We start from the raw sequence: 15,491 nt of genomic DNA, 5'->3' as shown, positions 1-15,491 counted from the left end.
TAATACTGCGTCTAACCTCAACATATCACTCTCTCAGCATAATCGAAGTTGATATAACGAAAAAATATTGAGAATATAATTTGTGATATGACTATAAATTCGACTGTATTATATATAATATATAATGCTATGACTCTATTAATTTTAAATCAAAATAATGGGATTACTTAGTAACATACTTAATGTAAGTTTACTATTAAATAACTATTAACTCATGCGAAATATTGCAAAAACTAAGATACAATAAATCATGTTAAGTATAACAAGGAAGCCTTCAAAAGCTTAAATGGCATTTAAAAACTAACAATAAAAATAATTATATTACAAAAATATGTCATCTTAAGAACTAACTTGAAATTCCAATAACTTTTTACGTTTTTGTATATAATAAAAATAAAATACAAAGCATTATCAAAAGAAATAAAATAAGTTTTATAGTAAATTTAAGATATAACATAATGATGCTCTTACAGAACAAAAAATATTAATTTTCTTTTTTTATAAATATGTATTAATCAAAACGCTTTATAAATATGTATGTATAAATTGTTTAAAAGAAAATAATTAAAAAAAGAATATAGATAGAAGAAAGGTGGGTAAATATATAGTATGCAAAACAGTTTTGAAACTTAACACAGCTGAAACATAATTATTGGACATTCAACCACTTATGTCTATATAATATGAAATATAATAAACATTTAGGCTCATTACTAAAATACGAAATCGCAGGCGCCTCTCATGATATACGTAAGTTTAAAACGTCAAGTATTTTCTCTAAATACATATATTTAAATTATGCCTGTTTGTACCTGTTTTAAACTGAAAAAAAATTATATGACTTAATCCGAATATTTGAGCGAAACGCCCACGGATACGCGTATTTTAGCAATTAATGGGGTCTATAAAGCGATTACTTAATTGATAAATTTGTTTAGAAAACCTTTTTATTAGGAAACAAACGTGATATGGGTTAACGAGTCAGTCGGCAACAATCTAAACAAACCTACCAATCTGGCTCGAAGGATCATTTTTGATAACGTCAAATATGATGTCTGCAAAATCGTTTTTATTGATAATAGTTGTAAATATGCATTTGATTCCAATAGATTATCAAAATTGTCCCTCGAGTTGCCTAAAACAAATACATGTGCTATGCACAACTATAACTAACTCGCTACGCTAAGTAGAGATCATTTCTTCTTCACGGTTGAACCGCTAGCGCAACTACTCGACCTTGTTTGGACACCCTCTTTCTTCAGTAAACTCACGCCGAATGCAGGACATTTTTTTCGTAACGCCTTAATTTTATACAACTTATTCCCTTGCGAATTATTTGTCTCCTCGTAGTTTTCTGGAGTCACATCAGCAGTTATAACCGAGTTAGATAAAGTGTCCATCGGTTCGGGACTTTTAGATTTATCCCGTTTCCGTCTGAACCTGAAGGGTGTCTCTAGAGAATCGACAGAGATGTTGGTTATATTGGTATCGCTCGATGATAGCTCTTGGCTGGCTTCGAGATTACTTTTGGTGACACTTTTAGGAAGTTTTTTACGAGAACTGGAATTCGATCGAACAATCATTTTCTTCCTGGCACTGTTTATTACGGGAGTTTTTGGTGCGGCTTTGAGATTCGGCTCTGATGGAAGACGGTTTTTGCCATTCAAATGACAATTTTCCGTCAGCGTTGTCAAAGTTGTGGTAACGTTGCTGACGGTTGTGACGGCGTTTGTATCGTTTGACGTCATTTTTGTGACACTCATTGCTTTTCTGGTAAATGTCTTGATGGGGCTTGCGCCGTGAGTGTAATTTGCCGGTCGGGCAAGATTGGCACGGCCGTGGAAGCTGTTTTTGCCCGTAAACTGAGCTTTGACCCCAGTTAATTTGGCTTGGGAGTTGGCACCTCTTGTGGGGGGGAAAGTGGATGTTTTGGCCGCGTAGTGAGATTTTATCGTTGAGTTTATTAATCTCGGCTGTGGTTTGAGGTTGGTGTTATTGGCGTTCTTTACATTGTTTGTGGGAAGCATATAGTTCATTTTCGGTGTGAACACTTTAACTGGTAACATCGGGGAAGCGGTAGTCTTGTACTTGCCAATGACGGGCGTTATATTATTTTCTCGGTCAGTCTCGTTCGCGTTAAGTGCATTGGCATTGTCCAGCTGAAATATAGAGAAAAGTAAAATTATTTTAGGTATATAGGCGACATTCAGTCTGTCATAATGTTTACCATTGTAACATTCAATTAATCCTAACCGAGTTTAAAAGGATGACTCATTTTATACTCATAAAGGCCTATGCTGAGTTTATGAATTAAGGACGGCTAAAACTTTTTCTTCTTTCTTTGTATTCTAAACATGTACTGCTAATATCATATGTAACCTCCTTTTTTGTTTTTTTATGTATGATTTTGTATATTATGGTACCGAAGTTTAAATAAATAAATAATGATGGATTTAGAATAATATCGAATTGGGTCTATCACTTTAACATGAAATCAGTTATCGTCATACAAAACCTACCTTATTGGTATTAGCGTTCTTGGCGTGTAATATAGTTTGCAACGAAACTGGTTTGTCATGTATTGGTACCGGTTCTGGAGCCAAGTCGCTGTATATGCCTCGTGCAAACACGGGTAGGCATGTAATGTTGTGTCTTCTACGATGTGCATCTCCTTCGGCATGCATCCGAGGTTGAATGCTGAAAAAGATTTTGAATACATAATGCATTTCAGTTACATACCTAATAAAATGAAAAGTATGTCATTGTCAAAACACAGATTTTTAAATGGTTCGGGAGAGACACCTTCAAAAACAGTCGTTATTTATATATAATAGCAGGAATGAAATCCAACGCAATGCAAGTATATTTTAATACATACTTTCTCTACTGTTTTACGCAATAAAGTGTAATTTTCTTATAGAAACGCAAACGGGCAGGAGGCTCACCTGATGTTAAGTGATACCACCGCCCATGGACACTCTCGATGCCAAAGGGCTCGTGAGTGCGTTGCCGGCCTTTTAAGAACTCTTCCTTTTAAGAACCAATTCGACTTAGGGTCCTTTAAGAAAAGAGTGTTTTCTTGAAGGACCCTAAGTCGAATTGATTCGGAAATACTTCAGTGGGCAGCTAGTTCCACAAAATGGCTCCACCCGGTAAAAACTGCCTTGAAAAACGCGCAGTTGTGCAATGGCCGACGTCGAGGTGATACGTAGAAGATTAAGTATCGAGATGAACATTAATATGGCACCGTCTCTTATTTACATCGTACTCACTTCTCAAGGAACCACTGCTGGTGTCCAATAACAGATCCAGGTCTGCAGATCCGTAGCCACGCGATTGCCTCGCGAGCTGTGAAGGCATGGTGCTTCATCATATAGCATGCTATCAGAGTTCCTGTACGGCCAAGACCAGCTGAAAAAAAACGTGTTTTTTAATTTTTTTTATCATGAATCGTTGTACGGGGTTTTAGCGTGATATGGATATTTAAAAAAATCTCTTTCATTTCTCCTGATAATGACAAAATTATCGAATTTGATACATTAGTTATATATATATTAGGCGCATATATATATACAATTCGCTGACTAATTTTTAAGTATTTCGACAAAACCTTATTTAACACTTGGTCGTTTTAACATTTATAATTATTTTCTATAGTTTTTGTATTATATTTTCATTTTCCATTGTTCAAGAGCTTTTATGTTATATTTATTAGTTACACAATTTTTAGAAGTTCATTGCAAAAAGCTAAAATGGAAACTTTTCTAACAACTTTACGTTCCAAACAGATTGTATAGAACCCATTTCAAACAGTGAGGTCGCTCCTTGAAGCCTGTGAAGTGCCCAGGAGACTTCTGTGCTTCTGCAGAGCTAGGCTGGCTAAATTAGCCAGGACTTTACGCAAAACGGACCAAATTTGAGTCTAATTGCGGATAATGAGTCAGTCATTTCCCGCAATTTTCGCAATTAGGTTAGGTAAGTACCTACCTACCTTCCTACCTACCTTCCCATGCCAAACAATTGTAAAGTAGGTACAAATAACATTAATAATATTACCTTTGCAATGTACAGCAACAGCGCCCTTCGCCACCTCAGAGATCCTTATGAACCTGTTGACTATCAGATCCGAAGGCACGGAACCGTCGACAAAGAACAACTCCCTATGCTCAAATCCATGCGCAGTAAACTGTCGGGCATCGTATGATTTTTTGTTAAGCCGGACGATTGTGGTCACGTGGTGCTTCTTGAAATATTCGTGGTAGTGCTCCGGGCTATGTAGTGGGTAACCCCGGTCCAAACGCGAGCGATGGTGGGGACCGGAAAACGCCAGCATTTTCCCGGGTATTATCCAGTTGAGATCACCGTTCTCTACTTTCTGAAAATATTATGGTACCAAATACAATTTGTATACATTCCAATAATATTGACCAAAATCATAGGTTCCGGCTGAATTCTATTCTATAAGGTACTGAATAAGAACGTCATCGGCTATTACGACCATATATGAGCCTTCCTTGAGACCCTTCGATGTCGTGATAACAGATTTTCAATATATTCTCAATTCCGTATATCGTGATACTGTTTCAAATTAATCAAGCTTTTAAGTAATTTTTGTGGTATATTATTGAATTCTGTAAATAAATCCAATTAAGCAAGTAGTCAGGACCACCGTTGCACATGTGGCACGGAAAATAAATGAATATCTTGGAAAAACGAATGTAGAACTAGATTGAATACCCACTTGTCTTAAAAATATCAATGAAACTCAGAATTGATTTTTCGCCTTGCATTAGAAGATTTCAACAATTTATTTATTTATATATAGCCTTATATCAGAATACAAAATATATACATTATAGCTATTGTTTTTGTTAATCTACTATAACTGATTCTGTTTGCCCACGGCAAAGGCCTCCCCCACCATTTAAATTGCCTGCCTCGGTTTCCTTTATGGCCTCTTGGTTGCCATAGTGTTACAATTTTGCTCCATTTATCTGCTCCTCATAAGTGGAGTCAGAAATCTACTACTACTATAAAGTAGTAGTAGATTTCAACAATTAACGATTAATTAAGAAAGATAAAGGTTAAGACTCTTAAATGCACAATGAGGCAATAACCAGACATATTGTTGAGTCCCTGAAGGATACTGACTAAATAAATCATTGTAAAAATTATCTACTATAGGATGTTAACATGTCATATCCAGCACTGACCTCATAAAACAAATACTGTTCCGTATCAAAGTGCTCGAAGTCGAAGAATTTCGCATCATGAGCCACTTTGATGCCCTGCAGCACATCTAGAAGAGATATATCAAAGAGCGCTGGGCCGCCTGACGCATCACGGAAGTTTAATAAGGTCCAAGTGCCTTCTGTTAACTGCTTGTAGACCGTACCAGGGGAAGAGCCAAGATATATTATCTGAAATGGAGAAAATAATCTTGATATTACTTAACCGTTGTAATGAAATTAAATATTTGTAAAATATTTCACATATAAACTATCCAGGCTTCGTACGATTGGACATTTATTTTTTAAATATTTTTTTGTACATAATTGTTCTTTAATATTGTGGAACATTTGTTAGTTCTATCATCAATAGTTTTTGTAGCACATGCCATTTTATAAAATTTTATAAGACACCATGGGTAACATTACTGTAGCTTAAGTAGGCTTCCTTCTATTTTTTCCTTTACAATCGAAATAGCCTATATTAGTAATATAGCATTCAAATGGTGAAAGAATTATTAATATCGGTTAAGTACTGTTTGAGCCAATTCATTACAAACATACTTACCTCTTTATAATATTAGTGTTGAAGTAGATGACACGATTAATTATTTGCAAAATGACTACAATTATAGTTATAATGCCACTGACTAAAAACTTGTTACATACACAAATTATCAAGAAATCAAACATCTCAATATTCATAAGAGTCAAAGTTGAATTAATTTGAAACATTGTGATTTACCAAACGATCAGATTAAATGAATTTGGTGATTTTTCGCTGTCGTAAACTGTATTAACGGTTTTCTTAACTAGAACGCTTGATAATTGTTATCGCATCTTCGAAAAACATAGGATAATTACTACTGTGTTCCTATTATCACTACATAGTATAAAACAAAGTCGCTTTCTCTGTCCCTATGTATGTATGTATGCTTAAATCTTTAAAACTACGCAACGGGTTTTGATGCGGTTTTTTTAATAGAAAGTGAGTGATGAGGAAGGTTTATAAGTATAATAACATCCATTAAATAGTAGAGAAATACTGGTATTTTTGAGGTTTCTATTTTGATGTTGTAAATAATTACATTTTTCCGCTTACATTGCAGGCCTTACACCCTACGAGATTTATCAAAATAATGTACTAAATATTGTACACATTGAAAAGGTCTACGAAAAACTGCTCGATGGTATATCTTTTATGGATACCCCACAATAACATTTTTTAAGCCGGGTAATTCTAAATCGGGCTAGTTATATAATAAACATTACTGATAGTCCACCACCAATGATAGTCAATCAAGTTCAATTTTAATCGGGCGTTTAGTTATAATTCTTCTAAATGTTAGCATTTGATAACACTTAATTCATTTAACTAATATGAAATCAATTATAGACTATATCCACAACTTTTTTTAGTAATATATTAATGATAGCTTTCGAAAGATATAACATCTAAGCCAATACAATCAAACTGTAATTTTGCTAAAGTAGATACAATACAACGTCCCACACAAGTCGATTATCCAATAAAACGTTAATCTAAAACACTGATGACCGACGTAAGCTCTGTTACCTACGCAATTTATTCTATAAAAGATATATTTTAATGAAACAACGCTACAAGCTACTGAACGAAATAATTTGTATTTTTTCAATTATCCAGACAAGTAGCAGTTATAATAAAGACAAAATTTTATTACGGATTTAAAATTTGAGAACAAAATGAAAGAAATATGAACAATTTAACTTCGATAAATATTTGTATAGATTGTAATCGCTCACTTCTAACAAATACTCTTTTGTCGTTCTTTATCTGTAAAAGTGTTTTTAAACTGATACATAAAGAAGTAATAAACATGACCTGCTAATATAACAACTAAATATTCAGCTTTTATAGTAATAAGTAACATATCATAAATGCCAAAATATTCAAACCTGATAACTCCCAATAAGATAGGCCGCGTTAAGCCTAAGTGTTTCACTATTGCTGGTGTAGAAGACAATCTTTTTCTTCGGATTCTTCTCCAATTCTTCATTAAGCTTGTTGCAAAATTGATACAAATGGCACAAATGATAAGGTCCAAAATCGTAGTAGAAGTTTTCATATACAATCTCATCTTCAATGTGGAAGTATTTACTATTGCGCGTAGGCTTTGGTTTGTAACCAGTTTTGAGTGTTGCGAAATATAATCTATCTGAAAATAATATAACGACATGTCTTAGTTATGAGCAACATTTTTTGTTTCTTTCGCTTTGGTATTTTCCTATCAAGATACATATCAGGCAAAGCTACATAATTCTAGTAGCAATAGAATTCTAGCCAATACACAACAAACCACTACATAAATTGATTTGAAAGCTTTACCAGCTTTTCTTTTAAATTCAATCAGACTTTGAATTGCTTACGAAATGAAATACTCTTTCAATTTGCAAAAGTCAAACATTCGCATGCTTCTAGGTAATTCTGTCTAACTCCACCTAAAGAAATAACATTTAATAGACGTTTCAGGCGTAGATTTGTAAAAGTCTGCACTTATATTATTAGCAAACTTTAAAATATATATAATCTAAGTATAATAATATTACATATGTACTTTATTATATTTTACTAAATGTTTCTCGACATTATCGTATTGGCATAGTCTGTATATATGTGTGGATAACGTTTGTATTTCTGTAATAATCAAATAATTAAATAAAATATGCCGATTAAGATAATTTTAGTAAATAAAACATAATGTAAAGATTACTTCGAAGATTAAATCCTAAGGACCGAGGTCGTACGTTTGAATCCCGGCTGAGTACTTATGTACTTTCCAAGTGCTCCTAACACTTAGTCTTACTGTAAAGAAAAGCATCTCAAGGAAAGTGGCAAGTTTTAAAACAATAGTCGAAGATGCGATCGAGATGATCAATTGATAATTTATGTATTAATTTACACATATTACCTATAGTATTAATAAAAACTCGTACTCCAATTCAGGCAACGATACTTAAAGTATATTGTCACAACTTTTAATTGAAGCCTCTGCTCGAATGTCATTAATATTCGCTGACCACGTTAATTGGTACATGCATAAAAAATACTCGGAATTGACTCCGTAATTATTAAATGACCAATCACGACGCTTTGTTGATTTTGTTATATGCATTTCAAATGTTTGATTTATATCATGAGTATTTAAATACAACGCCCAATTTGTTAAATAGGTACATGAAGTCAAAAGAAGAAATGCTTCTATTTGGAAAATTATTATATAATATATCTATGACTTGTGAGCGTCCATGGACGACGGAGCGATATCGCTTTACATTAGTGTTGCCCAAATGCAAGACCAAGACGAGACTTAGACCAGTCTTGGTATTGGTCTTGCGTCAATACACCTGGTCTTGATCTTGGTATTGGTATTGCGCTCTCAGTCTTGGTCTTGGTCTTGATCTTGCAGCAAGAGTCTCGCAAGTCTCGCAAGACTTGCAAATACCTATTAGCCTATTGCTATTTATTCGTCACTCATATCAAATTGTAAACATTCACTCCGAAAGCAATAAGAATTTAGAGTACCTAGCTAGGTAAATGGGCGAGAATAATAAATAAGATAGACTCGAAGCGAAACTCAATTAGAAATGACTGAAATTGAAATAAAAACTCATATTTATAAGCACACAAGCCGAAGACCGACAAAGAAAAATGCGGCATTCTTTGATAGATAGAATAAATCTTTGAAAGATTAAAAAACAGAAGTATCAGAATCAAAATCAAATAGGTTTTGTGCCTACGCAAAAATAAAGTGTAGATAATTATGCAAATAATATTGTTTATTATGTTCCTTTTTTATTAGAACTATACGTTGCCTGCTGTTTTTATGGAGGTTACTAGCTACTAGAGTAGATACGATAGAAGTTGATAAACCGACACTGCATATCTCGATTTTTGGAAATGTATTTTAAAACCAAATGCGTAAAGCAATATGACGTCGCTCATATTTGGAGTTTTTCCACGTTTCAAATTTGTTCAAATCACCCACTATCGAGACAGCGTGTCAAATGCTGTGATACACTTGTTGCAAACCGCGGCGTCTTTGTCGGTAAATTATCAAATATGTAGGTATATAATACACCGACCGACCAACAGTTTATTCGCAGAACGTCACATTTTCCCAATCAACCTTGAACCTTATTTCTCTAGTGATAAAGTTGAAAATTTGATAACGCCCAAATCTCAGTTTGTCCTAACTGCAAGACGCAAGAGTATTGCAGGCTTAAGTATTGTCTTGCTCAAGTCTTGCAGGCTTCAGTCTTGGTATTGGTCTTGCTACGATAAGGCGGTCTTGGTATTGGTATTGGTCTTGCAAAAATGCAAGAACAAGACCAAGACTGCAAGACCAAGACCGATTTTGGGCAACACTACTTTACATCAAGTGAGCCGCCTTTTCTATGAAAACTAAGAGCCTAACCGACCATACACGATACATATCATAATACCATTATGATATGTATGTATGAAGTATATTTGTTATATTCGACAATACTAAAAATCTAAGGGTTAAACAGTAAATCGACAAAGTACTTTAAATACACTGAAATGCGTAAAATAGTATTTTTTTAAATGCGTTTAAAGAGATAAATAAGATTTGACAAACAAATATTTTACGTGTCACGTTTTAAACCTTGACTATAAAATAAAAATAACATTATAAGTCCATATATTGTTAGTTGAGTAATACTTATAAATATGTTAGCAAAAGTATTTAAAACATTTAATTCATAATATACGTTGATTTGAGAAACCAGGTAAATTATTGTTCTTTCAAATTGCTTCAACTTTATAGGTGTAAGCCGGTAGCAAAGTAGTAAAACTTTTTCGTTTTTACACCAACTTAGAAACCTTGAAAAGGAATCAATGCCAAAATCGGCACACTAGCCCACATTTCAAGGCGAACGATGAAATTGATCAAATTCTAATTAACGCCAGAATAGCGTTTCAACTCTTGACAGGTAACCCTGCACCAGTTAAGAGGTAATTTCGCATACTATTATTTACATGCAACGTAACAAGGAAAATTGATAAGACGTAGACCATTGAAAAATTACTTAAGCGTTTTTTAATGTAAAAGGAGGCAAGCGGGCGGAGGCACACATGTTACATGTTACAAGTAATACCACTATGTTTTATGTAACACCTTTGTACACGTGCATGTAGTATTTTCCAACGACAACAAACACAGTTATTACCAGGTAAATAATCACATCATTGATTGAACTATCGTGAAAATTGGTGATAATGAGTTTATAATGCCTATTTAAATTAATTTTGCATTAGACGAAAAGAACCGAGAGCTGTTCACACTCAAAGGAAAAATGACATATGTACAGTCAAAACCGTTTACGACGACATCGTTTATAACTACATACTGGTTATATTGACCAAAATCAAAGGTCCAGGCAGAATACTATTGTATTAGGTTCTTAAAAACGTCATCGGCTGTTACGACTATCGGTTTTTACGACCAAATATAGGGGGCAGGAACAATACTATAAACTAAATGTTCATATTGTTTATTGAGGTCTTTGTGAATTCCGAAAAATCACGAGATACAGCTAATCAGATATTCAGAGATAACCAAATGCAAATATTTTTTCCGCCTGTCCTTGGGCCATACGTTACATAACTTCAAGGGCACTACAACACTTGCACCCTACATCATTGCATGTGTAGGGTAGGAAGCGATGTCTATTTTTGAATTTAGAACATGCGGGGGCTTGATTTAAATTGTAAATATGCAGGTCACTTGGAATATTTAAATATTATAAAAACATAAGTCAAAGTCAGGTTTTTGAACATAACTAATGGTGTGAAATCAATTTAATTTTTTATCTTAAGAGATAGCTTGCTAGTTACAGGGTTGTAAATAAAATATTTTAGCTTTCACTTTAGCTGCCATTTTTAGATATACATATTTTTGTATCATATTTTATTATGATATTCGTTCGTTCGTTATCGTTACTAGAAATCTAATTTTTTAATTCCGGCGTAAAATCGACCCAGTACCTTGCTCAATCATGAAGCCGGTATTTATTTGTAAACCTAGGCTTACATTGAAATATATTACGGTATAAAATAGTGAATAACATGATTGTTCAGCAATCTGCCGCGTGTAATGCAACCATTGATATGCAAAATATTATATTAAACCTGCATAAGTCATATGATTATTCCAGATATTTACGTTTGTTTTATAAAATATAAAAACAAATCAAAGATTTTTGGGCTATGAGCCTTATTAATATCTCTCTCTGAAATTCTAAATAGTAACTAGCTATAGATGGAAAAAGATCAAAAATAAAAAATAGTGGTTTTTTTATTGAATAATTTTTACAGAAACTGTAGATAGAAAGTTCATAGATATTTTTAATGTTTCTATTTTCTTATCTTTCAAAAAACTCCATGCATAATGTATGCAAATTACGGACGGTAAGACGGCGCTGCAACGTAATGGCAAATGCTATGTGGTTTGCATAATTTATATACATGAAAAGTTATGGACTTAGAACATGCCCATATAGTTAAAACGCACAAGAGTGGAAGTCTCATACTTGCTCGAGTACACCTTCACAACTCTATCTTACAGAGTGCAGAGTAAAACAGTAATTGTATCTAGTTTGTAGGCTGTGAAATCTTATCGCTTATTGAATTTAATTGAACAAGGAGACATAGAAATGTGTCTGAGACATCGGGGTTTTTTCATTCGTAAAAATAATTTATTATATTTCCTTTATATTCACGTACTAGTATAGTCTGTGGTGTAACACCTTGTTGACTTCTATTAATTAGTGTTGGACCACCAACCTCAGAATGATAATAGCACAAAACCACTAGGCAACATATATATCGAAACCGATTCAGCAGGTTAAACTTAAAAGTGAAATACACAATAAAATATAGGTTGTATAACCACAGTTGCGTGTAAATTTATAATTATGACATCGCGGAATTATAAGTTAAAGTTTAATAATAAATGTTCGAAAACTTTATAAATTACATTTCGGCAATTTTAATAAAAAGGTTATCAAACATTTTAGTATTCAAATGATAACAATTTTATGATTATAAAAAACACGTTAAATTGATTACCTTCTCCTTCGAATTTTTTGAAGCACATTGACTATATAAATATAGCATAGGCATATAATATAGTTGACGAGACTTAAGGTAATTATTTAGTGCATATATACTTAAAGTTTATTTCATAGTGAAATTAAAATAAATGTACTTTTAAAGGATATCACAATCCTTATTTATATAAATTATATTTAGTTATTCATACTACTATACTATAACTGTTCTATGTATTGCATCAGTTTTCACTCAAACAAGATCCTGTTATATATGTATATTGTTGAAACTTTCAATGGAATAGTTGAATTACAAGTATTGCCTTAAAAGTCATAACAGTGAAACTATTAAAACTTGTTATGTAGAATTGGAGAAAAAAATAATGTACTTGTATCTTTAGGAAAAGCTTTTTAAGTAGCATTAAAGCTTTTTAAGTAGTACTACCATGTACATGGCAGAGAGTGGCACAGTGCAAAGAGGAATGGCGGGATTAGGAGGAGACCTTTGCCAAAAAAGGACACACAGATGCACCAGAATTGTATTAAAAGGGAAATTTGTTTAAATGTATATAAAATATATAATGTAAAATGGATCTGAATAAAGGCTATTATTATTATCCACCTCCACCTCAAAAAGAGAGATGTCAAGAAGTACTTGGAGAAGCGGGAAGACTCTGATTTTGTTTAAGTAGTAGTTTTAAATTCTAAGTATTATTTGTTGTTTTTAAATGTCAAATTTCAGTTTACTTTAGTTTTATTCTTTTGTTTTTTTTTAATGTATCTTTATCATTAATGCACTTCATTGTTTTCTGTTTTTTATACATAAATTGTTTATCTATGTAATCTGTTTTGGCTTTCTGTATTGTCTTAGTATTTTGTATAATAATATGTATAAGTATAAGCTGTTAGATTACTTATAATGAAATAAATAAATTATTATTATAATTTACTACGATAAACTGATTTACAGTGTTGCAAAATAATTGTTACATATGGAGAATAACATTTGGTAAATTGTTAGAGCAATTAAACATGGTTAGATATTACAAAAAGAACAACTGGTATCTTCTTAGTGATAATAATATTAAAAAAAAGAATGGCTTCATATTTATCTGGCCTGTTTTCCAATAACAATTTACATTTCTTTATTGTTTTAATAGATATGTACTTGATTCATACCGACACTTTGTAGACACAATTTTAAAGGAACAAATACTAAGAGAAACCTTGACAAACAATTTGTAATAGATTACATAAAACCTGAAGGCCACTTAGAAGCTTTGTAACTGTCATCTGATGTAATTCCCTTTGTTGATGTTGATGTCATTGTTACTTTAACAGTTTATGACTCCCACATATTTGAAATTATATTTAATAACTAACCAAAATACCAACCATTTATAGATAATAAGTAGGCTTTAACAATATTGTGTTTATAAAAAGCTATGTATTTGTTTGTGTTTGTCAGAAGACTGAAGTTGGCAAGTGTTTATTAAATTAAGTTAAATTTACAGCTTTTAGTAGTGAGTAATTATTAGTAGTTTAATGTTATATATATTCATTCACAATAAAGATATATTTTTATAGGAATTACAACTAGTTACCTTTAATTATCTCCGTAGAAGAAATTATTATATCATTTTCATCCATTCTCACTTGGTAACATAACAGGTTCCTTGATTTCTTTATTTTAGGTCTACAACACTATGTAGGATGTCCAAACCTACTTTCATATTATTGATTATCTGCAAAAAAGATTATTAGATAAAAAATATGATGATCACCATAATGAACTTGATTATGGTAGTACAAATGGACATGATTTCAAATGTAATACAATCACTTTATTTGATAAGTACTGTCTTAAATTATATTCATTAAAATAATCTAATTAAAAGAAGGTTGTAGAATAGTAATTAACTACAATTCATGCCATATGTTCCAATAATGAGTGCTTATTCCTTAAAAGTGTATTTCAACCTTGACAACTTTATAAAATCAGTAGATACTCCACACATAATGCTATTACCATCATACAACACTTAAGCCTGTAAATACTATCTCTTGTACTTCATAATATAACGTTATTAATACACTTAAATTTGTGAAAACTTTCTCTAGAAATCGACTAGTTTTGTAAACATTCTGTAGTTTTTTAGTGAAAACACAGTTTATTTCTTGGTGGCGCGTAGGAGTTTTATTACGCGGCGTGGGTCGCGAATTCTTAAAACTAAGGTCAGATGCTACCAAATAGGAATTATGAGAACTTCCAACGGTATAAATTGATAAAATCATTTATTGAGTTTTCCGATCTCATTGTAAAGCACCACTCTGCAACTTGTTCAACACTTGACTAGCAAAAAACCGGGCGTAACAACAAATCACAATAGTAGACGTAGCATCACAAATCACAATTCACAAGGTCGCAAACCGCCGTTTTGCCTGATTTAAGATCCAATTCAAATAGTTTACCTGGTTCGTAAAATAACAAAAGAGATCGGCAATTTGCCAGAGATAATTTATTCAGATGAATGGTTTTAATTCAAAAATCCCCATTTACGTTTAAAACACTTACTGAAGAGATGGGTAACACAGAACACTCAACACTGTGTACTGTGTAGGCTGCACAATTACACTACAGATAACATTCTAAATTAATGTTGCGCTATAACGCGCATGTGTCAAATCTACACCAAGTCTGTCAACTTCCTTTTTAATAATTTTGTTGTGCACTGTGCATGTTACCAACATCGCCATAGTAAATTTAATTTCGTTACTTGTAATGTACACAAATTTCTCGTCATTCATTCTATATAGATGGATGTTCCTACTAAGTCATAACTATTTATTTAGGTAAAATCTTATAGGAAAAAGTCACCTTTAAAACTTACCAAATTTAGTGTCTATTGCGACTATAAATTCGTTGCTAATTTCCTAGATTCCGCATGAATACCGGTAAACGCAGCACTAGCGCGGCGTACTAAGACGTTGCTAGTGCTAGGCGTAATTTACCCCAACGTAACATAAATTCATATGAAATTCGCTCTTTTCACCACCAATCTTTTCACAATAAGTATGGTCATCGTGATTTCCTTATCATTCCTAAAACGCTGGCTGGCCACCATGCGTATCCTTAACCCTGGTCTA

The 15,491-nt window shown here is 32.7% G+C and overlaps 1 protein-coding gene across 4 annotated transcripts; it reads right to left on the bottom strand.

Moving 5' to 3' along the window:
- Positions 1–567: 567 nt before the first annotated feature.
- On the bottom strand, positions 568–14,980 carry LOC110998978 (dual specificity protein phosphatase CDC14AB). Of its 4 annotated transcripts, none has more exons than XM_022267805.2 (8): positions 14,920–14,980; positions 13,949–14,089; positions 7,167–7,426; positions 5,214–5,420; positions 4,057–4,375; positions 3,273–3,411; positions 2,520–2,697; positions 568–2,159 (listed from the first exon to the last, which is right to left on the bottom strand). In XM_022267805.2, exons 2-8 carry the CDS (start codon positions 13,992–13,994, stop codon positions 1,194–1,196), a joined length of 2,115 nt encoding a protein of 704 aa, XP_022123497.2. In that variant the 5' UTR covers positions 13,995–14,089; positions 14,920–14,980; the 3' UTR covers positions 568–1,193. The 4 variants fall into 4 exon arrangements, with proteins under 4 accessions (XP_022123497.2, XP_022123496.2, XP_022123499.2 ...); XM_022267804.2 differs by having other exon boundaries at positions 14,817–14,961; XM_022267807.2 differs by lacking the exon at positions 14,920–14,980 and adding an exon at positions 14,592–14,732.
- Positions 14,981–15,491: the final 511 nt, after the last annotated feature.

The sequence above is a fragment of the Pieris rapae genome, chromosome 13 (assembly GCF_905147795.1).
Source record: "Pieris rapae chromosome 13, ilPieRapa1.1, whole genome shotgun sequence".
Taxonomy (NCBI): Eukaryota; Metazoa; Arthropoda; class Insecta; order Lepidoptera; family Pieridae; genus Pieris; species Pieris rapae.
The sequence above is the reverse complement of the archived record's forward strand: the minus strand, read 5'-3'. Positions and strand labels throughout refer to the sequence as shown.